The sequence below is a fragment of the Ailuropoda melanoleuca genome, chromosome 3, assembly GCF_002007445.2.
Source record: "Ailuropoda melanoleuca isolate Jingjing chromosome 3, ASM200744v2, whole genome shotgun sequence".
Taxonomy (NCBI): Eukaryota; Metazoa; Chordata; class Mammalia; order Carnivora; family Ursidae; genus Ailuropoda; species Ailuropoda melanoleuca.
In genome coordinates this window covers 56,595,246-56,619,215 of record NC_048220.1, presented here as the reverse complement: position 1 = coordinate 56,619,215, position 23,970 = coordinate 56,595,246, and the positions used below count along the sequence as shown (strand labels likewise).

Genomic DNA, 23,970 nt, shown 5'->3' with positions numbered 1-23,970 from the left:
AGATCATGACTTGAGCCGAAATCAAGAGGATGCTTAGCCAACTAAGCACTCAGGTGCCCCATGTATGCAGAATTTTCTGATAAATATCAGGGATGTGTGTGTGTATGCATACACAAACCCACATATATCACACACAATTTTTCTAAAAATAGGTTCTATATATTTTCAGGCTTTTAAAGGGGTTCCTTCACAAGAAACCAGCTATTGTTTAAATCTATACAACAGTGAGCAGACTTAGTTACATATTACATAATTGTTTTTAATCACAGTTGAGAACAGTCACAAGAAATTGTCTATGGTTTGACATTGTTTATTAAAATGTCTCCAATGTGGTGAGGATCTGTGGATGGGTCCAGTCTGGCAGAACCTGCAAAATGGACATTTTGCATTCTGTTTTGGTGGTACCAGCTAACCTAATTAAGGAACAGTGGGCCGTTTTGTTTTTTGTTTTGTTTTTGAGGTCTTCTTAAAGCACACTCAATTTAATTTTTTTATTTAAATTCCATTAGCCAACATAAAGTACATCATTAGGTTCAAATGTAGTGTTCGGTAATTTATCAGTTGTGTATAACACGCAGTGCTCATCACCTTAATGCCCATCACCCAATACCCCATCCCCCACCCACCTCCCCACCAGCAACCCTCAGTTTGTTTCCTGTAGTTAAGAGTTTCTCATAGTTTTTCTGCCTCTCTGATGACTTCCCATTCAGTTTTCCCTCTCTTCTCCTATGATCCTCTGTGCTGTTTCTTATATTCCACATATGAGTGAAGCCATATCATAATTGTCTTTCTCTAATTGACTTCTTTTACTCGGCATAATACTTTCCAGTTCCATCCATGTCGATGTAAATGGTAAATATTCATTCTTTCTGATAGCTGAGTAATATTCCATTGTATACATGGACCACATCTTCTTTCTCCATTCATCTGTTGAAGGACATCTCAGCTATTTCCAGAGACTGGCTATTGTGGACATTGCTGCTCGGAACACTGGGGTTCAGGTGCCCCTTCGGATCACTACATTTGTATCTTTGGGGTAAATACCCAGTAGTGCAATTGCTAGTTGTAGGGTAGCTCTATTTTTAACTTCTTGCAGAGTGGCTGCACCAGCTTGCATTCCCAGCAGCAGTGTAAGAGGGTTCAACAGTGGGCCATTTTAGAGGAAAGTTCCCCAGTGTCACTGGCAAAGGCATAATCCAAGAGAGGGTGCAAAGCTCCACCTCTGGAGAAGCAGCAGAGGACAAGAACCCAAAGATGTTTTAACATCTAAGACTGAAGTAAGATTTGTCAGAACAGATCAAATGAATATTTAGTATGCACCTGTAAAAGCAAATGACATAATGTCTGCAATTTTCTTTATAATATTTATGCAAATATAAAGTTAAATGAAGCAAATATGGCAAAGATCTTGGTAGTTTACAGATTCTGATATATAAGTATGTGAGGGTTCATTATTATTTTCTTTACTTTTGAGTATGTATAAGATTTTCCATAATATATTTTTTAAATTACATACATATCCTAATTGTTTACCTCTATGCTTTCTGTTTGTAATAGAACCAATATATGGATGGTCAGCTCTGATAGCAAAAAAACAGAGATATGGGGCAATAAAACAGACAATAAAGAAACTGGAAAGCTAACTCTAGCAGCATTGAGAAATGCATAGATATTGGGAAGAAACAAAGCTGAAAATCCATGCAAGTTTTACCAAGACATGAAGAAAAAAATGATCAATTCCATAATAAAAGCAAAGGAAAATAAAATTATTTTCAAAGATTTTGGGAAATGGTAGGATACAGTCTACTGCTGTGCATATAAATCAGTATTGCCTTACTGGGGAACGATTTAGGAAGTCTTAAGACATTCCATATCCTTTGATCTGTTCATTCCCTTAGTAACAGTATAACCTAAAGAAACCAAATGTGAGCAAATGTCTCTGCACACGTTTCTTACTGCATTACATTCTGAAAGCTCTCTGAGAGAGGGGCTATGTCTACCTTACAGACCACTATCTCCCTAGCACATGTCCTGACCACGCAGCAGGCTGAGTGCTCAGTGAATGTATACTAATTAAACAGTGAAGAATTAGAAACAACCTAAAAGTCCAACAATAGGAGAATTAGTTGGGACATTGTGATATAGAAGATTACTCGTCATTTTAAGTTGTTTTTTGAAAGAACCACGTGACATGGGAAAATGCTGCCAATATAACATTAAGTGGGAAAAATCATAATGTAAAACCATATATGGAATGCTCTAATTAAATATGTTTAAATTAGTATGAAGAAATACAAAAATTTAACTGCAGTTATCCACAGGTGATTTACACTTAAGCACATTTAAAATTTTCTCCTTCAAATGTTTCTTTGGCTTCCAAGTTATCTATGAGGACTAAAATCTTTTCTGAAAATGAATTTTAGTTTCACAGTCTATGGCTAGATAACTGTAGCATTACAAAAAAAGCCAACATCTTTGATTTCTTCCAATTCAAGTTCCCACTCTCCACTTTCCGAGGTAACCTCTCTTACAAATTTGGTGTGTGTCCTTCTAGATCATTTTTAATGTTTTCACATACATATACTGTATACGTACTATAGAAAATGTGTGGTATTGGTGTATTTTTTATATAAATAGTGTTAAATTGCATGCATATTTATCGTCTAGTTTCTATTTTCTGTTTTAACTCAACAATCTATGAGAACTGCCTATTTGGAGATTGAATGGAGATTGAATTCATTCCTCTTAACTGCCATACAACATCACGTTTGATTTAGCCATTTCCCTACTAATAAGCAGGTAAGGGCCTGGCTATTCGCTCTGAATCTATTGAAGAAAGGGGTGGAGGAGACCACATCCCACTCCAGCGCTGTGTCAGGGAAAAGAAGTCTTCTTAAAGGAAAGAGTGGGTCACAGTTCTCGAAAGAGGAAAGCAGGTCCAGTTCCTGGTGCCTGCAGAAAGATCATGAGATCTTTCCCTGTGCTCAGTATTCAGCTACATATACAAACATCCCACAAAGATTTAGTGAGTATTACCACGTGCCAGGCATCATGCTAACCCCTGAAGATCTGGCATGCATGTGTAAATAACAATGCACCAAAGGCTGTAGATATCTTGAACTACGATTTCCCGGTTAATCTATCAGGGTATGCTTAGTTAAATGTTTGCCTCACTTGTACCAGTGATTTCTGGGTATTTGAAAAGCTTCCAAGAAATCCAAGAAACCATAATGCAGCCATAGGCTTTATTTATTCTCATGTGAAGTATATTTCAGTATAGGAAAAAAAAATGTGAGTTTCCAGTTTGTTTTTAATAATTTACAAATGGGACTTGGTGATCACCACAGGATACTTGCAGTTGGGCTCTTTTACCACTAGGTGTTGCTATTGACAACACAAAAGTTAAAAGCAAGGCTTTCACATTACAGTACTGCTTGAAAGAACACTACAGCATTTAAGAATAAAAATGTGAAAGCACTTTCACAGACAAGCCCTATAAAAGGACCTATATGCATATTTAAGTATCTCAGTGTCATGGGCACAATAGTAGTTAAGTACTGCCTATACCCTTCTAGAACAACCCTCAGCAACTTAATAGCAGTATAAGGGGGGAATCAAAGAGTCTTAGAATAGGAAGGGAGCTTATTTGTCCATCAGTTTTCAAATCCCTGTTTCCTGGAATTAGAAATACATTCACACCACCACCTAGTATGCACATGTGCAAATACGTGCATATATATATATCCGAGACAAAAGTTTCAGAAAACAATAATATCCTTACTATGTGCTTTCCCCCCATGTATTTGTGAAATAATAGAACATACACATATTGGTCTCTGCCCTCTGCTCCCAGTCCCTAGTACAGAGCTCCTAAAAACCTTATAATTTCCTAAGTGATAAGAGCACGAGGAGCATCTCCTCAATATCTGGCCTTTGATTCTGGTTCCTGACACAGAGCTCCTCAATCCCTTGGAATTTCCTGGGTGATGGGAGCGTCTTTTGTTCTAAGCAGGTGACTCTTGGTGGGCTCTTGATTAGCTTCAGGATGGGGGCAGATCACCAGAAAGACCTAGCTCTGATTAGAAGCTTGGGACCTTCAGCCCTGTCCCCCATCCTCCGGGAAGGGGGAGGGGGGCTTAGAAGTAGAGTTAATGACCATCCATACCTATGTCACACCTATGACAGTTCCATAAAATCTCCAAAGTACGAGGTTCAGAGAGCTTCCAGGCTGGTGAACACATCTATATGGCAGGAGGCCGGCGCATCCCAACTCCATGGGGACGGAAGCTCCTGTACTTGGGACTCTCTGGATCTTGCCCTATGTAGCTCTTCGTCTGGGTATTCACCTGTATTCTTTATCATATCCTCTGTTATATAATAAACTGGTTAAACAGAAGTGTTTCCCTAAATGCTATGAGCCATTCTAGCAAATTAATGAACCCAAGGAGGGGGTCATAGTAACCCTGGTTTATCGTTGGTCAGACTTGTGACTGGAGTCTTAAAGTGGTACAGTCTTGTGGGACTTAAGTCTTAACTTACAGGATTTGATCCTAACTCCAGACTGATAGTGTCAGAACTGAACTGAATTGTAGGACCCCAGCTGGTACTGCAGAATTGTTTGTTGTGTAAAAAACCCACACATCCAGAGTTAGAAGTATTGTGAATGTAGTAGTATGAGAGTAAAGAAGACACAGGGAGTGTTTTCCCAGACATATTCTATTTCATAAATATATATATATATGTCATAAACTAGTAGTTGGATTTCACTTGACCTAATATACTTTCTTCCATTTAATACACTAGGAGAGGCTCAGAGAGGTGGAGTGACTTGCCCCAGGTAACACAATCAGGTCTCAGACTTTTCAGGACACTGGCCGGTTCTGTTTTGGAAGGCCCTGGGCAAAAATTGAAAAATGTCCTTCGCATACTCCCAGCCCTTTCTGCACTCCTACCTTCTAAAGCCTGTGGGCCAGAACCTGCTGGTGAAAAAACTGACAAAGTGTAAGTGTGATTAGTTGTATGCAACAGTCATTTTAAAAATACAGGATCTTTCTAAAATGCAAATGTGATCACTTCACCTCCTCTACTTGAATTCCCTCAACGGCCCTTTCTGGTTTTCAGACCAAATAGACATTCTCAGAGTGGCAATCGCCCTCCTCCAGACCCGGCCCCACTCCTGCTAGCCAACCTCACTCTTGACCACTTCCCCATGCATCTTCAAGGTCTTTCCTGCATTCCTGACCTGGCTAGATCCTAAGTTTTTCACAACTCCGCTCACATTCCTTTTCTACAAAACTTCCCGGGCACTTGCTTTGCACACCTTTGCCACAGCGCACATTGTTCTGTCCCTGAATCTTCTTGTCTGTCTTTTCCACTGGACTGGAGCATTCTTATGAGCCAGGGTCATGTCTTTCTGCTTATCATCCCTGGCAGCTAGCCTAGGGCTCAGTATATAAGAGGAACGCAATAGGTATCTGCAGGAGTGAATATTTGCATATTCTTACTCTCACATTTTAATCGTAAAAAAACCCCCAACTCACTGGAATATCAGCTCTCTGAATTACGTAAGAGCTGGCTGTGACAATGCAGACCTCCATTTTCTCATATCTTGAGAGTATGAAGAAGAACTATATCTATATCTCAGAAAAAATGGATGCAGAAACCCAGTTTTAACTTCCTTTTTTTCTCTTTATTCTAATACATCTGTGTTAGGAGGATGGTTAGTTTTGTTTTTTTTTTTAACTCCCAGTCTGTAAGCTAGTACCAACTGGTCAACACAGCCTCTCGCCCACCCACTCGAATCCCTGGACTGAGAGCCTTCCCTGGATCACTTACGAGGGGCAGACAGCAACTTTTCTGTGCATGCCACCTTAAAACATACAAAAAAAAAAAAAGTGGGTAAGTTACTTACTATCCATCATTAAGGAGAGGAAGAAATCATAATGAAAGGGAGACAATTAAATGCTAATATGACTAATTATAGTAAGTAATGAAGGGACAGGTTGACCAGTGGTGGCTGTGGCGGTCAGAAATGGCTCTGTGAGAGTGAATTATATAGAGTAGCTTGGGAATTGAGGAGAAAGATGGAGAAGGAAGCATTCCAGATGGGAACCAGCATGAACAGTCAGATAAGGACATGGGGCCTATGTGTGTTGGGAGGAATCAGGCCTGAAATGAGGTGGGAGGCAGAAGGTGTGCTGGCACTGGGCATGGGCAGGGGCCAATTATCCCTCATCCCTCTTTCTCCACGTGGCATTGCGCTGGTTATGAAGCACATTCAGGTTGACTCACCATACTGATCTCTCCCCTGCTCTTGTTAGGTGAGTGGGATGGATATTAAGGGACTCTCTAAACATAGAAATGGTAAAAGACTAAAGAAGATTAGGAAAATTAGCCCAAGTCACACAGCCAGCAACTAACCAAACTCACAGTCCAGATCTCTACACTTCTATTTCACAGACCTGAGAATTGCATTTGCTCTCACAAATCACACAGCCAAGGACCAAAGAAATGAAGTTAAGATTTCCAAAGTTACACAAAAGCAGAGTTTAGGATACTGGCTGGAAGCAGCTTTAACCAGCCTTATTTCTGATGGAAGGCGTTTTGCATTATATCAACTGGAGAAGAAACCCAGAGGGAAAATCCTCATATTGCAGAGTAAGAAATGTTACTTTGAGAAAACAAAATATTTTCTAATGTTTTCTAACTGTTGGGATAATAGTCTGTTATATAGCTGCATTCTTAAAAATGGAAATTTTTATCAACCAAAAATTAATTTTTTTTAAGTGAAAAATATTCTGAAAAGAAATAGAGCAGCCTGAGGAGAGAGATCTAACTGAGGAGGGAGGTCTCTAGAACCTGTAAGAGCTTTTTGGAACTTTTTCTTGCTACTGATGGATTTTAAAGTCGTCATCAATCAGAAAAAAAAAAAAACAACTAACTTAAAAACAACAACACCAACACCAACAAAAAACCTACATGCTGTCCGTACAGTGATTGACTACTATCATCTCAGAATCTGTTAGCAAAGGATAACTATTATTTCCAGACAAGTACATCATCCAGATGACACATTATTATAATTTATTTAGGGTTTTTTTACCCTAGAAATGACATGGTCTGAGAAATGACTTGCTGAGAAATCTGTGTTTACATTAGGGAGAGTGGGGGGAAAAATCCCTGCAGAAGTTGAAAAGATGTTAAGTGGTAAATACCAAAATGCCCAGCAAGCATGTAAGCAGGCTCTCATCCCAGCATGAATATGTGCAGCTCAGCATTTTAAAATTTACTTTCAGCTTTTCTAGCAGTTTGAATTAACCCGTTCTCTACTTCTGCTCCCTGTGTGAGAGCTCAGCCCCGAAACCTACAGACCAAAAGTGCGGGCACAGTCTTCTGTGATCGGCCAGCAGATAATCCCCTCTCCCTGACTGCTTCCTCCAAGTGGGCTGCCTCGTGAACACACATCTCCTGGATATTCTTAACTGCCAGGAGGCTCAGGGGAATGCCCAGACAAATGTTAAGAAGTCAGTCCAGCTTGTTGGAGCTATACATAGAACTGGAAAAGGCCTGTTGGGAGACCCAAAATAATACAAATAAATACCACACTAAAGGTACATCCAGACCAGAGGTTCTCCAAAAGCACATGTGTCAGAACCACCCCAGAGAGGCTGTTCCAGGAGGTAGACCCCAGCATTTGTCATCATGAAAGATCCTCAGGTGACCCTGAAGTACATCCCTCATTGATAGACACTAATCCAGATTCTCTAAGAGACAATTACACTTTTTTTGTCTTGCCCCTGGCAAGATAAAATGAAAAACAAAGCAAGCAACTCCAAATCAACAATTCTTTCAGATTAGGGATAGAGCATATCAGACATTTGCTTCCAATGGAAAAATAAATCCATGTCAAAATCTTGGTGAATTGAACTATTGCACAGTATTTGTCCTATTAAAACCAGGGCTGGCCAGGTACACTTTTGGTGTTCTTCATGCCACAATTTCTAGGTTCTTTGGCTCAATAGAAGAAAGTGAAGACAAAAACAAAAGCTAAGAGGATAAAAGAAGGTTAACTGAGGGGCGCCTGGGTGGCATAGTGGTTGAGCGTCTGCCTTCGGCTCAGGGCGTGATCCTGGCATTATGGGATCGAGCCCCACATCAGGCTCCTCTGCTATGAGTGCTTCTTCCTCTCCCACTCCCCCTGCTTGTGTTCCCTCTCTCGCTGGCTGTCTCTGTCTCTGTCAAATAAATAAATAAAGTCTTTAAAAAAAAAAAAAGGTTAACTGAACAGTTCAGACTTATTTCAAGAATAACAATTCTGAAATAAAGTCATCCACTCCTGTAGTTGGGGGAGTGTTATTATAGCGAAGTCCAATGCTTCCTAAATGCTTGGGCACCGGTTGGTTGGAAACCTAAACACAGTTCATATTCAGCCTATTAAAGATGAAAGAGGACTTAATATTTGATGGGGCCAGTAGGGACCCCAAGTGCAACAGAGACAACAGGATCTTTATAATACCAGAACATTCAGTGCAGGCTTTCCTTTTTACCTTGTCAATTGACATTTCATTCATCCTGAGAGGTTGTTCTGGCATAACTCAGCGGTAGATTTAGCCCAACAACTGGCCCTACAACGCTCAGCCATGACGTGATATAGTTGACACTCCTAGGAAACAAGTGAAAATACAAGCAATTCTAATGTTGGATGAGTGGTGGAAAATCATTACCAACAGAAGAGACGAGCTGTCTTCATAGGTGTGTGCCCACCACATGGAATCCCAGCATTTCCAACTGTCAACCCCATTGTCTGACAAGGACTTGAGATCCAAAGAGACTGAGGTAGGTAAAGGGGGAGTCAAGTCATTGAGGCTCCTGACTCCTCTTGATGATTCCAATTTGACACTTAAAATTTACAGCATTTGCTAAGGTAGCAGAGTGTAGCGGTTAAAAACATGGCTCTGAGGCAGAAATGCCTGGGTTCAAATCCCAGTTCCACCACTTAACAAGCTGTGTGAACTTGGCCAAGTCATTTAACCCCTCTGTGCTTTAGCTTTCTCCTCTGTAAACTGGATAAAATAATGGAACTTAGCTCATGGGGTGTTACAAAAATCCCATATATTAATATATCTAAAATACTTAGAACAGTGCCCAGCACACAGTAAAAATCAATAACCGTTAGCCATTACTATTATTACAAAAAATATTTCTTTTTTAGCTTAGCTTTTAGAGTCACATAAAAAGATTTACACTTTTAAAATAAGAGTAAAAGCCAATGTATCTTGATGGTGTTTCTTACCTATTGATTTTTCGAGAATTCTTTAACAGAGGAGTCATGAATTCATTCGTCTTGCAGGGATGAAGTACAAAAAAGGGCTGCCCAAGTATTGGATGCTCCTGTAAAAATCAGAGTTGGTCCGGCATTGCCAGTGTGAGTTACTTTGAAAAAGTTAAAACACACAATCTGGTTTGTTAAAATAAAAGCTTGTTTTAAATTCCAAGTTACCAAATTAAGATACAGATCAGTTTCCGTTTTGAAATATAATTCATAATCCAAACATGAGAAAAAGCTGGAGAGGAGGAGTTATGAATTGATATAGTACAATCAAGGATAGGAGGGCACGCGGTTTTGTTTACACAATACGGACTGTAGATCAATCTTACCAGCTCCCCCGAACTCTTTGTCAACTAGCATTTTTCTCTGGCTTATAAATTATTCTCCAGTTTTTCCTCAAGGATGTGTGCGAAGCCCAGAAACCTGACCATTTGAAGAACATATTTCATTCACCTCTTTGCAAGGGCACCAAAATCTTTTGCACATTTTTTTACAGAAACTTTGCCAACATGTGGATTGTTTCGAGCCTGACTGCGGTGCCAACAGGCACATGTTCGATGGGTGGAATGGCAGGGGGACAAGGCAGGAGAATGGCCTGCATTATTTAAATTGTTGTACTTCCGTCCGTCTGTCTCTCTTCCTGTGTCCCTCTGTTTATCTGTTTTTATCTTTCTGTCTTTCCCAAGCGTACAGGGCTGTTTCTGGAAGTCAAAAGCCCATTCGATGGAACTCCACTGCCTTTATAAGAGAACGACTGCATAGAAGTACAGGTCAGACAGCTGCCAGGGTTGGGATATGCACATCATTTGGCAAACAATGGGGAGCCCTAGGAGGTTTCCACGTAGTGAGTGACCTCGCACAAATTGTACCGATGCAAAAGCAATTATTGACAATAAATTTATTGATCGTTTACATTGTGGATTCGCCATTATGCCAAAGACTGCACCTCAAACACTGCCATGGTCTAAATGTTTGCATCTCTCCAAATTCATATGTTGAAATCCTAATGCCCAAGGTGATGGCCTTATAGGAGGTGGGGCCTTTGGGAGGTGGTTAGGTCAGGAGGTTAGAGCCCTCAGGAATGGGATTTAGGACCTTATAAAACAAACCCCCAAAAGCTAGCTCACCCCTTTCTGCCACATGAGGACACAACTACAAGTGTGAGACCTGGAAGAGGGTCCTCATGAGAACAGAATGGCACCCCGAGCTCAGGCTGCAGAATTGTGAGAACTGTGTTGTCAATAAACTACCCAACCTGTGGTATTTTGCTAGAGCTGCCCAAGCGATGTAAGACAAATACCTACAGAGATCGCGCAGGTGACCTGAAGGAGCGAGGTCAGCTAAATACACCAGTAGGAGACAGGGACGTGGGGGACTGGAGGGTGCTCCCAGCCAAGGTTATGCTTGCTACCCTGCTCCAGCCAATTGTGCCATGTGGGAATGCAGGTTCCATGTGCCAGGTCTTCCCATTTGTCAAAATAGCCTAGGAATCCAGATTTTTATGTAAAACCTCCTAAATTTAAATTTTGGCACTTAAAAAAAAAAAACACATAGACTGGGCCAAATAAAACAAGCTTGTTGGCTGGATTTGGAAGAGGGGCCTAGCTTCTTCTCTTGGCTGCTCCTCCCCTTCTCAGCCAGTCCAAGGAGGAGCTGAACTCAGAGCATCCCTGGAAAGAATTACGTGTGGCTGTTGCTGCTAACTCTACCCTCAGACTCCAAAACACTCACGTCTGTGTGCATGTGCACAAAGCAACTCACGGGAAATTGGAGGCACCTCTACTGTGTATTGGAGACACTGGGTGTGGAGATTTGGGGGTGCATATACGTGCTGAGGGTTGAGGTATCCACCGGGTGTAGGTCGGTGTATGTCTTCCAAGTGCCAACTCCACAGTCTGCCCAGTGGCCTGACTCTCACAGCAGAGCCTGGGCTCCCTCTTTCCTGCTCTTTTGCTACCCCCTCCCTCCCATCCTAAGCAGACCGTGAGGTCCTAGCCCAAATGTGTCATGCCTATGGCAGGTCCTCCTGTCCAGATTGATTCTGGCTCCCCTTACCTTCCTTAAACTAGTATTTATTAATTCAAAACATATCTATTGATCATCTCATACATGTCTGCCAGGAACAGTTCTGGATATAGTAATAGAGATCACTGTATCTCAGAGATAAACAAAGTCCCTGATCCCATGGAACTTACATGCCAGTGCAAGAGACAGCCAATAAATACATAGAACAAATAAAGAAACAAGACAATCCAAATAATAATAAGTGCCATGAATAAAATAAAAAGGGTCCCTTGATTTTGAGAGCACTTGGAACCCAAAAGCTCCTTGCTGTTGTTAAATAAATCCCTTAAGTATGTTGTTAATCATGACCACTCTTCTAGCAATGTGTCAAAAGCATCCACGATCACTTCCATGGTTAAACTGTATATGGCCAACACCCAATGCTTTCTCAAATGTAACAGCTTCTCTTAGTTGTGGCAAATTAACCAAACCATTAATTACTTTTCAAATACAGATGGAAAGTTAATTTTTAAAATACCCAAAAATCCTTGTTTCTAAATATATAAGACTACTGAATACAGGCCTTGAGTTATTATGAATGTAATGATTATATAAGGTAGAAAAATAAAATGTTTCTCCGATGTGATTAGAATTCATATACTCCCTCATTCATTTACTTAGCAAATAGTAAGTCTTCTTGCCTGCTAATTTTACAATGACTTAACCCCAACTAAAGGCAAAAGGATCTGTAGTTTTAAAATGTGGTTAATCCTAGAGATATCTTAACGCTGCAGAAGTGCCAGAATTCAAAGTTAGCCTTATGAACCTGAGCCTATATTACGTTTTCGGTCCCATTTAATCCGCTACTTCTGCAACCCAAGCAATTTGTATTCAAAGCAAGGTAGAGAATTTACAAATAATTTGAGCCATCTGATCAGTGTAGACAGTCAATCTGGATAATATTCTCCAAAAGCCATTTTTCTACGATGGAGATTTTTTAAGGCTCATGCTATCTGGAAAGATTATCTGTATCTTCTACTTTCTCCTTCAGACAGCAGGAATGAGAGATGGAAGCCATCTTTCATTTTTAGTTTAGGAATTATGCGCTAGAGATAAAAAAAAAATCTAAAATCCTACACCTTATTTGTTTAACATACCATTTTCAGAAATGGAAGAACATCAAAACTGTCAGGATCTTTTTAGTGACATTTCTTAGATCAATTCAGAAGGTAAATTTGTGTGAAAGTGCTACCATCTGCCGTCAGTACTAATGAACTGATGCAAATCCGCACTGAGAAAAATGTCAGTGTGGAAGTACAGGCAGCCAATGAACTGTGTTAGGCTTACAACTCAATAAACACTTCTACTGGAACAAAGTTCTGCTAAATGGTTTTCCGTGAAAATAGAAATGATGGGTCAGATTTCTCTCTCTGTAACTCCAGAGGAGTTATATAGGCACATTCTCCGATGAAATTTAATTTCGCAATGGTTAAATGTCTCATAAAATAAGTCTGACATGAATACTGTGAATTGGTTTCAGAACTATTAGATATGGCTATCACAAGGAAATGATAATACTGTGCCTTCATTCTTACATCTAATAAAAGGGATGAATTTCTTGGTTCCTTTCTTAATTTTCCTGGCTCTCCAGGAGGGCACAAATAGAATTTCACATATTAAGCTTTCATCCAGTTTCATATTCCAGGCTGATCAAATTTGCCTTCCACTCGGGGTACATCCCCTAGAAATGGAGAGGGATATTTCCCCAAGCCTGCCTCCTCAAGCAGGGAAGGGAACACGGCTATTGAACTACAGTGTGAGACACTGTACTGAGCGCTTTGCACGGGGTCGCCTATCCGAATCATTCTTTGAGGGCGGCTTTCTTTTTGCCACTTTGGAGAACAGGTTCAAAGGGATTATGTCTGAAGTCACCTGTGCAGTGAGGGGGGAAGCACCTCCAAAGTCCAGTCTCACACTGCACCTCCCCAGCCTGCTGACCAGAAGTAGCGGCAAGGATGCTTAATCCTCTCTAGTCCACTTCTTCAAGAATCTGTTTGTTTTTATTCTAAAATAATGTGTTTTTATAAAATTATATGGGCAATACATACAGACAGCTCAGAAAATACAGACAAGAACAAAGGAGGAAAACCTAAAACTGCCCAACTCAGACTGAAACACTGGTGAATTTCAAACTGTTTCATGTACACACATAGTTTTCTATTGCTTTCTCTTCATTGAACAGATGGATATTTATCGAGGGCCTACCACACACCACTCCCTGCCATACGTTTTTTGTTGGTGTTCATTAACTTTCTTTGTCTTCTGTTTTACAGATTTCTGTACTTATTTCTATTTTTGCCCTACAGGTATTTTGTTTGGATTTACTTTGTTCTTAATTTTTAAGTGTTCCATGGGTGACTAAGAATATGTATCAAGAATACGGAATCTTGAGTTGTTGGCTACAGTGCTCCCCATGTGTCCCTAGATCAAGCTGGTAATTGTGTGTCCACGTTTTCTAGACTCTTGTCCGCTTGATCTACAAGAATTTCTAAGAGAAGTTCAAATCTCCCTATAATAGCTGATTTGTCCATTTCTGCCTGTAGTTTGTCGATTTTTGCTTTATATATCCTGAAGCTGCTTTATTTAAATGCATATATTTTCCTAGGGAATGAAGCTTTAATACAAAGTGATCATACCTATCTCTGATTATGCTTTCTGCCCCCCAAAAAGGACTTTTGATAAAAATATAGCAACACCAACTTTCTATTTACCTTATGCATTTAAAAAATTATTTGCCTTTCAATGTGTATCTTCATGTTTGATATGTTTCCTACAAAAATAACATTGACAGGTTTTTAAGAAATCCACCTTTATAATCTATCTCTTAAATGGAGCATTTAGTTCACTTATAGGCTTTGTGATCACTGGTATAATTTAATTTTATTTCTTCCATCTTATTTTAGACTTTTTTTTTTTTTTAAGAGAGAGAGAGAGCACATGCATGCAGTTACAGGAATGGGGGGAGGGGCATAGTGCACAGGGGTGGAGGGGCAGAGAGAGATGGGGAGACAGAATCTGAAGCAGGCTCCACACTCACGGCAGAGCCAGAAGCACAGCTGGATCTCATGACCCTGAAATCATGACCTCAGCCGACATCAAGAGTCAGATGCTTAACCAACTGAGCCAGCCATCCAGCCACCCCTTATTTTAGACTTCTTACTTATTCTGTTTTTAATATTTCTTTTGCTTTTCATTTTTCCTCCTCTGTTGCTTTCCTTTGGATTAATTGAGTGTAGGCTGAAATTTTTTTAAATTTTTTTCTTTTATGAATCTGAAATTATCCCACAATCTTTAAGTAAATGTTTGACTTAATAAAATATACTTCCTCCGTATAGTTGTCTTTTTCCCAAATAATTCAAGTACCCTGGGATGTTTAACTCTGATCACTCCTTCCTGATTTCTGTACTGCCATTGTCCAGTATTTGAGTTGTATCTTTTGTTTTTTAATCCCATAAATTAGATATTATTGATGTTTTGAACTCAGTGTTTGAGATCTACTCACCTTTGACTATTCTTTTGGCTTACCATTTTCCCCCTATATCTCAGGTATTAATTCTGGGACCATCTTCTTTATCATTGAAATATGTCCCTCAGAACACCCCGAGTGCAGATCTGTAGGCAGTAAATGTGCCCTATTGTTAATGCTTTATCTTGCCCTCATTTTTGAAAAATAAGTTTTTGTAGGTATAAAATTTTAGGTTACAATGATATTCTCTCAATTCTTTGAATATACCATCCCATTTTCTCCTGGCTTCCATTTCCGTCTGTTTGGAAGTGAACTATTGGTCACATTGTCACTTCTTTTAAGGTGTTCTCTTTCCCTTTGATGTTTTACTACAATGTGTCCATGTGTGGATTCCTTTCCATTTATCCTGCTTGGATTCACTGAGCTTCCTGAATCTGAGTACCAGAGTCCTCTCAGCAATCCCGGAAAATGCCCAGCATCAGCGTTTTGAATATTCATTCTGTCTCATTCCCTCTAGCTCCTCCTTCTGGAAGTCCTATTAGACATGTGTTTGTCCTCCTCCCTCCCTAGTGTCTCCTAACCTGTTATATTTATCATCTTTCTCTCAATTTTTGCTACAATGTTTATAACTTCTTCAAAGTCTTCTTCTAACACATCAATGCTTCCTTTATATTTATCTGCTTTTTAGTTTAGGACTTTTCATTAGATGCTTTCCTTTCAAAAGTTCTATTTGATTGTTTATTAAATTCACCTGATCATTCTTGATAGTCTCTTCTTCCTGTATTATACTGTCAGTATTTTCTTACATTTTGATAATTATATTCAACATATTTATTTTATATTTTTGCACCAAAAATTTTTAACATAGGGATTTGAGCATCTGATACTACAGTTTGTTGTTTTTGCTAGCTTTTGCTTTTAGTGGCTTGTTATAAATACCATACTTTTTAAATTGTGACCTAGTAGAACTATAAATACAGTAATTTTTTGAGGCCTAGGATTATAAGTCCTTCCAAAGAAGTTTACATATGCTTTTTTCTGATGACTAGGGGTGGGGAGGGAAGAAGAAGGATTCCAACTCCATGCTCATCACATGTTTAGGAATTTCTGGGTCTGCATCTTCTACTCTTTTTATATGCTTTATACAGAGTAAAGCAGAAAGGGTCAAATGGATAAGAGGGAAAAAAATTCAATATATAGAGAATGATAGGAGGTCTGCTATTTTAGACCAGTTGGCGAGGGAAGGCTTCTTTGCAGAGGTAACATTCGAGCAGAGAGCTGACCGACCAACTAAAGAGCAAGCCATGTAATTATTTGGGAAATGAGTATTTTCAGCTTGGGAACAACAAGGGCAAAGATCTTAAGATCCTCCTGAGGGAGAGTGTTTGGAGTGTTCAAAAAACAGTATGAAGACCAAGGTGGCTGGGTGGAATGAAGGGTAATAGTGGCAAAAGGAAGACTGGAGGGGTAACCAAAAGGTAAGATCATTGAGCGCCTTGCAAGGCATGGAAAAGATTTGGAGTTTTATTCGGAGTGTGATGGGGAGACTTTGGGGAGATTTTGAAGGAAGTAACATTCTGATGTACAGTTTCAAATATTAGTCTTGATATTGGAGAAGGAGGAGCAGAAGAGCAGCCAGGAGGTGGTGTAGTAGCTTAGACAGGATGGGACCTGTTCTAGCTTATAGTGCTGTGGGTGGGGGAGAGTGGTCAGGTTGGTGACCAACAAGATCTGCTAAAGGATTCAATATGCTGTGTGAGGAAAAGAAAAAAAAAAAGAGCCAAGGATGACTCCCAAGTTGAAATGTCTGCTCATGTTTTCTTGACTATTTGTCTAGTGAGGTTTTGCAGGGGTTTTCTTATTAATCGGTATTAGCTCTTTCATAACTTTTGAGGACACTAATTCTTTTCATTCACTCAACCATCACTGTGAGTCATGCCCTGGTTCAAATGTTAGTAACAGAGTAGTATGTAAATAACACCAGCTCCCATAAAAGATGTTGAAATATTCAAAATACTTTAAATTTCTAGATTGATCATTGTCTTTAAATTTTGCTCATGATGATTTACATGTGGAATGTAATATTAGATACTTAAATCTATATTTTTTCTTTTATTTCTTTTATCATTTTTATGTTTAAAAATCCTATTCTGAATTAGAAAACTAGATATTTCTTATATTTATGTACAATTTACCATTAAACCACTTGTTGTTTCCCAAACACACTATTTTTCTTACCTTCAAGCCTTTGTACATGAGGTTCTCTCTGTCTGGAATACCCTCCCGCCCTTTGTCACCTACGAATGCCCGTTTCTCTCCTACAGATCTCAGCTTTCTTTTACTCCAATCCCAGGTGCCCTCCCTCTGTGTTCCTACTGCACCTCCTGCTTAAGCCTACTGTTTAATTCCACACCATTCTGCATAGGTAATTGAATGTTTACAGGAATCTTCTGTTACTATACTGTAATTCCTTGAGTGCAGAGGAAGGATTCTGATCACTATTTTAATCTCAGCATCCATAACAGTGCCTTTCACCTAGTAAGCACTCAATAAATATTAGTGGAATTACTTCATAGACAAATACATGCTACTGTGCCAAAGTAAATTATTGGCATATGCAGCCTGTTTTATAAAGGGGGATATTTGTGTGGAATGCACCAGTGGTCCCCTATGCCGCTGTGGGGATGTTAAAGGAAAAGAAAAATTTTCTCTCCTTGTCACAAAACCAAGGACAGTACTTTCTGTACATTTATGAGTCTCCAGATAAGATAAGAACTTCAATATCTGTTTTCCCAAATATTTCTTCCAAAGTGCATCTAAGAACAAAGGAGAGGGTCTAAAGGCATGGTTAGAAATAACTCTTCACATAAAAACGTGTCAACTGGGGCGCTGGGTGGCTCAGTCGGTTGAGTGGCCAACTCTTGATTTTGGCTCAGGTCATGATCTCAGAGTCTTGGAACTGAGCCCCGCATTGCACTGGGCTCTGTGCTCTGTGCTCAGTGGGGAGTCTGCTTCAGGATTCTCTCTCTTCCTCCACCCCTCCTCCTGCTCACTCTCTCTCTCAAATAAATAAATGAATCTTAAAAAAAAAAAAGACTATGCCAACTATGCAATACATTCTAAAATCTATCTATTGGTTTCCACACAAAAAATATCCTACATTACTACTGAAAAAAACTGATGTACCAAGACGCATATTTTATTCTTTGAGTCAGCCTACCCCCTGCCACACCACAGTATTCCCCTAAGGTGTGTTATCCAGACTAAGAAACTAAGAAACACTACTAAAATATATAAAAACTCATGACTTTCTACTTAACCCACTCCTATATTAGTTCATGTGTTTCTCACTAATGCATTCATAAATATCACTGAATACCTATTGGGGGTAAGACTCCATGCTAAACATTCATCCATCTATCCATCCACGCACCCATTCATTTACTCAAAGCAATATTTATGGAGCAAAATTCTATATGCCAGGCACTGTTCTGGGCACTGGAGATAAAAGCATACTCAAGACAGAAGCAAAATCTGTTCTCATGGAGTTTATAGTTTAGTTTTGGTTACTACAGAGATATAAAAGAACATCCCATTATCTCAACTCCTGAGGTTTACAATCCAGCTGCTCCCCTCCCCCCCACAATACTCAAAGTCCTGGTTTGCATCTCTAGGGGAGAGAATTCCAAAGGTCAAATATGTTTTTCGCCACTCACTCCTCTCCACTTAGGATTTCTAAGGAGAATGGAAAAAGATCCTTAGGGAGAACAGAAATTTCATTTGGCCTCATGCTGGGGGAAAGGGAGGCAGCAGGGAGTAGTGGGACTTGTGAGGAGAAACCAGAAAAGCTGGCAGAGAGATACCCTCTGTGGGAGAGATTTTTTTCTTTTCATCATTTGGAGAAGAGACATGAGGAGGCTTCCCACTCCAGAGAAGACTATAGGGATCTCAGTGGCACAAGTAGAGAATGAGATGTTCCCCACTGTGAGATGGAGGGGATCCTCCAAGTGCTGGAGGCCAGAGATGAGCTAGCCAATAAATGAGAGGCAGCCCAGGCCTTAGGACCCATGGATGGAAAGACTCTTTGTTCCCTGGAGTGATAGTCAGGTGAGATTCTGATGGCTCCTCAACTACTATTTTGTCCTGCAAATCTAATACTTGTCATACCGCGAGGGTTGTCCGTAACACTGTGTTGAGTACAATGCAGTGGGAAACACGGGACTAGACACAGGGTGTATATTTTTATGAGCTCAGAGGGACCTGGAGTCAAACGGAATAGGCAATCTCCTCTCCACTCCTCATCTCTCCCCACGCTCATTAGGGCATCCATGATTCAAGGGTTATAGAAACCACTATAATACACAACACTCAAAAGGTACACATCCAGGAACATGGGAATTCAGGGGAAGGAGAGGTCAGTTCTGACTGGTGGGGGGAGGGGCAGCAAAGACTTCCTGAGGACATGGCACTTCATCCGGTCCAGGCCTTAAACGGTGGGCAGTACTTGGGGTGGGGGGAAGAGAAGCCTGTGGCTGGAGGCTCTAAGACAGAAAGAGATTGGTCCAAGTTTAGTGGGAAGGGAGTTAAGTGAGGGACACACAGACTTCCCTCTTTAAGTAAGACTGAGAAGTTTGGTAAAGTTAGAGAAGAAAAATGCCTATTTTTGTTCATTGTGTTGGTGGCATTGTTAAATAACTGAAGCGATTCCTGTAAGATCCAAAGAATTCTCTGGAAGTAATCAACACCTAGACAAGAAAAGAAGCAAGGTTTGAAGTACAAGCAATCCTTTCTTACAGTTTTGAAAAGAGACAGGGAAAAATGGGGGGAGGAAAGAAATATCCCAGGACAGAGACATCTATCCCCAATGAGTGTATGAGGATATAGATACAAAGACAGTGAGAGAATATTTAAAAATGGATTCAAGTGGGAAAGAAATGAAAGTCTTGCCCAAGTACCCTGAAAGGTCAGCAAGTTTCTCCTTGTTTCTCGGACAGGCAGGGGGAGCTCAGTGAAGCTACCCTTTGCTCAAGTTGCACCTGTTGACATTTTGTGGCCAGTTAATTAGGACTAAAACCCTAATGGTGTTGGAAAGGTAGATTTAAAAAAAAAAAAAAGGAGAGTTCTTCAAATCCATATGCTGCACAGAAGCCACCAGGCTTCCTAGAATTTTTATTAAAAATTATAAACATCACAGCAATAGTTTTTAGACACCACCTCCTCTGCTAACAAAAACTTTCCTTTCATGGCTCCAGAGGGAGTCCAGAAACTAATTCTCCCACTCCTGCATATATCTACAAAGGGCTCCCTCTCTGGGCTGCTGACAGTCCCAACTCCAACTCCTGGATTAGACAGCAGAGTTTGAATATATTTATAGACTCTATGGGTTGTTGCTTTAAGCAACACCATTAATATGTCAGAATTCTGAGTTCCCAAACTTCTTCAGTTATCAATTTGTTGTACATTATTTAATCTCTCCATATTTTGATATGCAAAATAGAAATAGAACTGCTGAGACTTCACAGGGTGAAAGGAGATAACCAACAAGACCATTATGAAGCTTGCTGGGGGGGAAAGAGCTTATGTAAATGTCTATTAATTAAACAGGAACGGATGCACAAGTAGGTCAGGCATGATGACAAGACTGAACAACCCATCCCAGCCACTGGCATCAAAAAGAAGAAATGAACATTTAATCCTGATAGCACTTGTTGGTTGCATTTTATAAAGAATATTAAATTGTAGTATTCTATAACATAACACAGAGTAGCGTATTTCAGACCATCCTCAAAGAATTCTTTGATAGAACAGAAACTTATTAGAGACAACAGCCAAAAACAAAAACAAAAGAGCAAGCCAATTACTAATGAAGAACTTGTAAAAAGCTAATCAAAGCTCTCATCCAGAGAAAATGAGAAAATCTGAGGCTCAGAATGATTTTGTATATTGATGAGATTTTTATATAGCGTCACAGAAAGAAAAATAAAACAGATTTAAATGAAGACAAAAAGGACTCTAAGTCTCTGTTTAAAAGCCTTGTTATGTTCCATATCAACGTTTTTATTAAAACGTTCTGTTCTGGTGGAAACACCCATTTTTCAAAAACACCTGATGGGTGGTGGCATGTGTAAGGACACTCTCGGTTTGTCTCTCTAGTCAAACCCCTATATGTTGGGAGAGCCAGACAGAACCCTCATTCAGCCTCCACCCATCTTGTAGAAAATTGCTCAGGGGGGTGGCTTATCCAAGGTCATAGCACTCAGACATGATGGAGCTGACACTCATGTCCAGATTCCAGAATAGAACGGAGCCTTTCCCTGCCTTTGCCAAGCCTGCTAAAGATTAAATGCAGCACTTCAGCATGAAACAACTTGCAGGCCTTACATTTATTCTATTTTTGTCTTAAAGGAAAACAATTGGGAGCTTGTTCTTTCCAAGCATTAATTTTTTTTCCCCTTCCACTATATTACATAATGGTGACCATTTTTGGCTTACTAAGTCTATTTCTGAGATACTCACTAAAACACTGACACTATTTTAGAGCTAGTATGTTGGGGTATAATAGAGAGGTGAATCAGCAATCATAAAATTCAAGGATTTTCAAGAACAAACTCACAAACAGCCTAATTCGTTGATAATCAGATAACTAATGTCTGACAACTATCGTACAGGAAGATGCTTTAGGAGCCAAAGTAAGACAGCAGTCTGTTAGTACCATTACTTTTTAGAACGGTGCCAAACACAAGCTTAAAGCAACGAAAAGACATACAGATGAATCTTCAAGATGATTTTTTTTAAATATCACAATGTTCTCTTCAGAATAATATAATCAATGTAAATGCCTAATAAAAGCATCCTAGTTTACAACTAACAGTTATGTATTTCCTTCCTGCTTCTTACCCAACTTTGGTAATAAAAATATCCCTTTTATTCCCAGAAGCAGATTTCCCAGTGATTTAAGTTAAAATTAGTTTTACTCTTTAGAAGATCTCTCATAAGAGACTCCAGGAAGAAAATTCCTAAGGATGTGATAAACCCATTAGAAATCTGTTATTACTTGTTTAATAATGAAAAATATTAGGCAAAGATATATAAAAATTTGGCTACTATGAGATAATGTTCCCATTTTTTAGACTACTAATAATTAGAAACGAGGTAACAAAAACAATGCTACTAATAGGCTACAGCACTAAGAAATTACACTCTTCCATATAAAACTATAATCACAGATTTTCTTCAGACAGACAATTGTATCCTGGTATTGTGCAAACAGGTATTATGGGTAAGGATGGTAGCTACTTATATTTAAAGATATTTTATTAAAAAATGTAAGCAATGTTAGGATTAAAAAAAAGTGTACATTCTAATCCCACTTCCCAACCAAATCCATTTTTTTCATTTCTCCATAGTAACTTCTGCTGGAATTTTAAGAACTGATTTTTATAGCTTGGATCTAGTTCAGTATTTTCTAGACAAGAAAGCCTAGGATACAAAAAAGAGAGTCTAAAACTGAAAAAGAAAACCGGTACCAGGAAATCCATGCAGGCTTCCCACATGAACTCAAGACTGAGCTAAAAGATCACTATTATTCTCTCACACGTCCCTTCACACCAGTGAAGTCAATAAATCTCACGATTGCTTCAGACTAGGTCATTCTTGAGTTTTTGTTTTTCCTTTCTCTTAAAGGTCGATTTCTTCCCAATGTTATTGATATCGATCTGCCTACTTATCTTTCATAGTTATGTATACAGCGAATATATCATTTTGTGATTCATTTTTTTTCTTTTTAGCTCTTAACATTATTTCATATATACTTTTCTGTATTTTGCATACTCTTTATAACTTTCTTTTTAGCTACATAATATTCCATCTGGCTAATATAATAGACATTACCATTATTCAACTGTTAGATATTTAGACCATTTTCCAGTTTATACTATCATACATTGTGTGTGTGTGTGTTATGGATTATGGATTATTTCCTTATAATAACATTTCAGGAATAAGTAAAAACGGGGTATCTATATGGCTGTTGATCTGTATTATCACGTTTCCCTCCAAAATTATTAATATATATTGCCACCAATGCACACTACTTGACTAGTCCCTCAGTGTTTTAAGTAGCACCATCTTAATGTTAGAATTAAATCCTCCTTGGAAATATTTCACAGAAACATCACACAGACTTCATGAAGACTCTAGGCAACTAGCTTAGGCTTTATGCCACTTTTGACTTGGCCGTAGGACGCACCCTTGGGAATTAATGACTTGGTGTAAGAGAACAAACATACGGAGAAGGGTTAGGGCTCAGGGTAGGGTTGGGTGATTCTCTCAAATGCTCGTAAACACCTTATGTCCCTGATGCTGTTTTTCCAGATGGGCTGGGGCAGGGTCACCAACTTCTCAGAAAGCTATGCCAAAGCTTCAGTCTCTCAGAGGAGGCCTGCACTGTCTGACCTGAGTGTCCAACAAGCTGGTACCTGGGTCTCAGGCGGCCATGAAAATAGGCCTTAACAAATCGCATTAACTGAAGCTCATGCTCTCCTCAGATTCTGTGGCAGTTGGTGTAAATATGGCTGTAGTATTACCATATCGCTCCCTTTAAAAGCTCTTGACTTCACTTGGCAAGGGTCTGGAAAATAATGTTAAGTGTAAAAACCAGCACACAACATTGTATATTCATTATGATAACAACTATGGATATGCTGACATGAAACTTGCCCACTCGGAAAATGGTATCCAAACTTTCATCTCGCGGCATGGCACGAAATAAGAATGTCAAATTGATATAAATATAATTGGCAGTAAACACACCTGAGGGAATGTGAATTTTCTTCAACACTTTTTATTTTTTATGTTGAAAACACAATTTTTAGCATGTTCCTCATGAGGCCTACTCATTTTTTCTTCCTTTGGTCTTAGCCGGTGCCCCTCCAGTAATAACAGCTGCTTTTCCAGCACGATATAAAATGCTCAGAGCATTCCTCAAGCAGAATAGCCTCCCCATTTCGGCCTCAGAACAAGATCCACTCTGAGATGGGCCCATCTACAAACAGATCAAAGGACAAATCCAGCTCCCCCTCAAAGGCAAGGGCTCCCTCCCAGGCATGACGCA

At 39.5% G+C, this 23,970-nt stretch overlaps 1 protein-coding gene across 7 annotated transcripts in view; it reads right to left on the bottom strand.

The window, feature by feature from the left end:
- Positions 1-1,021: 1,021 nt before the first annotated feature.
- The window catches only part of ATG10 (autophagy related 10), a 224,814-nt gene continuing 201,865 nt past the window's right edge, over positions 1,022-23,970 (bottom strand). For 4 of the 7 annotated variants that reach the window (XM_019796403.2, XM_034656455.1, XM_019796402.2 and 1 more), the window contains exons 6-8: positions 9,293-9,390; positions 8,547-8,662; positions 1,022-1,320 (exon numbers count right to left, since the gene is read on the bottom strand). In XM_019796403.2, the coding sequence (XP_019651962.1) occupies positions 8,563-8,662; positions 9,293-9,390 (198 nt within the window). In that variant the 3' untranslated portion in view covers positions 1,022-1,320; positions 8,547-8,562. Of the gene's footprint in view, positions 7,567-8,179; positions 8,235-8,546; positions 8,663-9,292; positions 9,391-23,970 lie in introns of those variants that run through there. The other 3 variants (XM_034656456.1, XM_034656458.1, XM_034656457.1) reach the window with 3 other exon arrangements.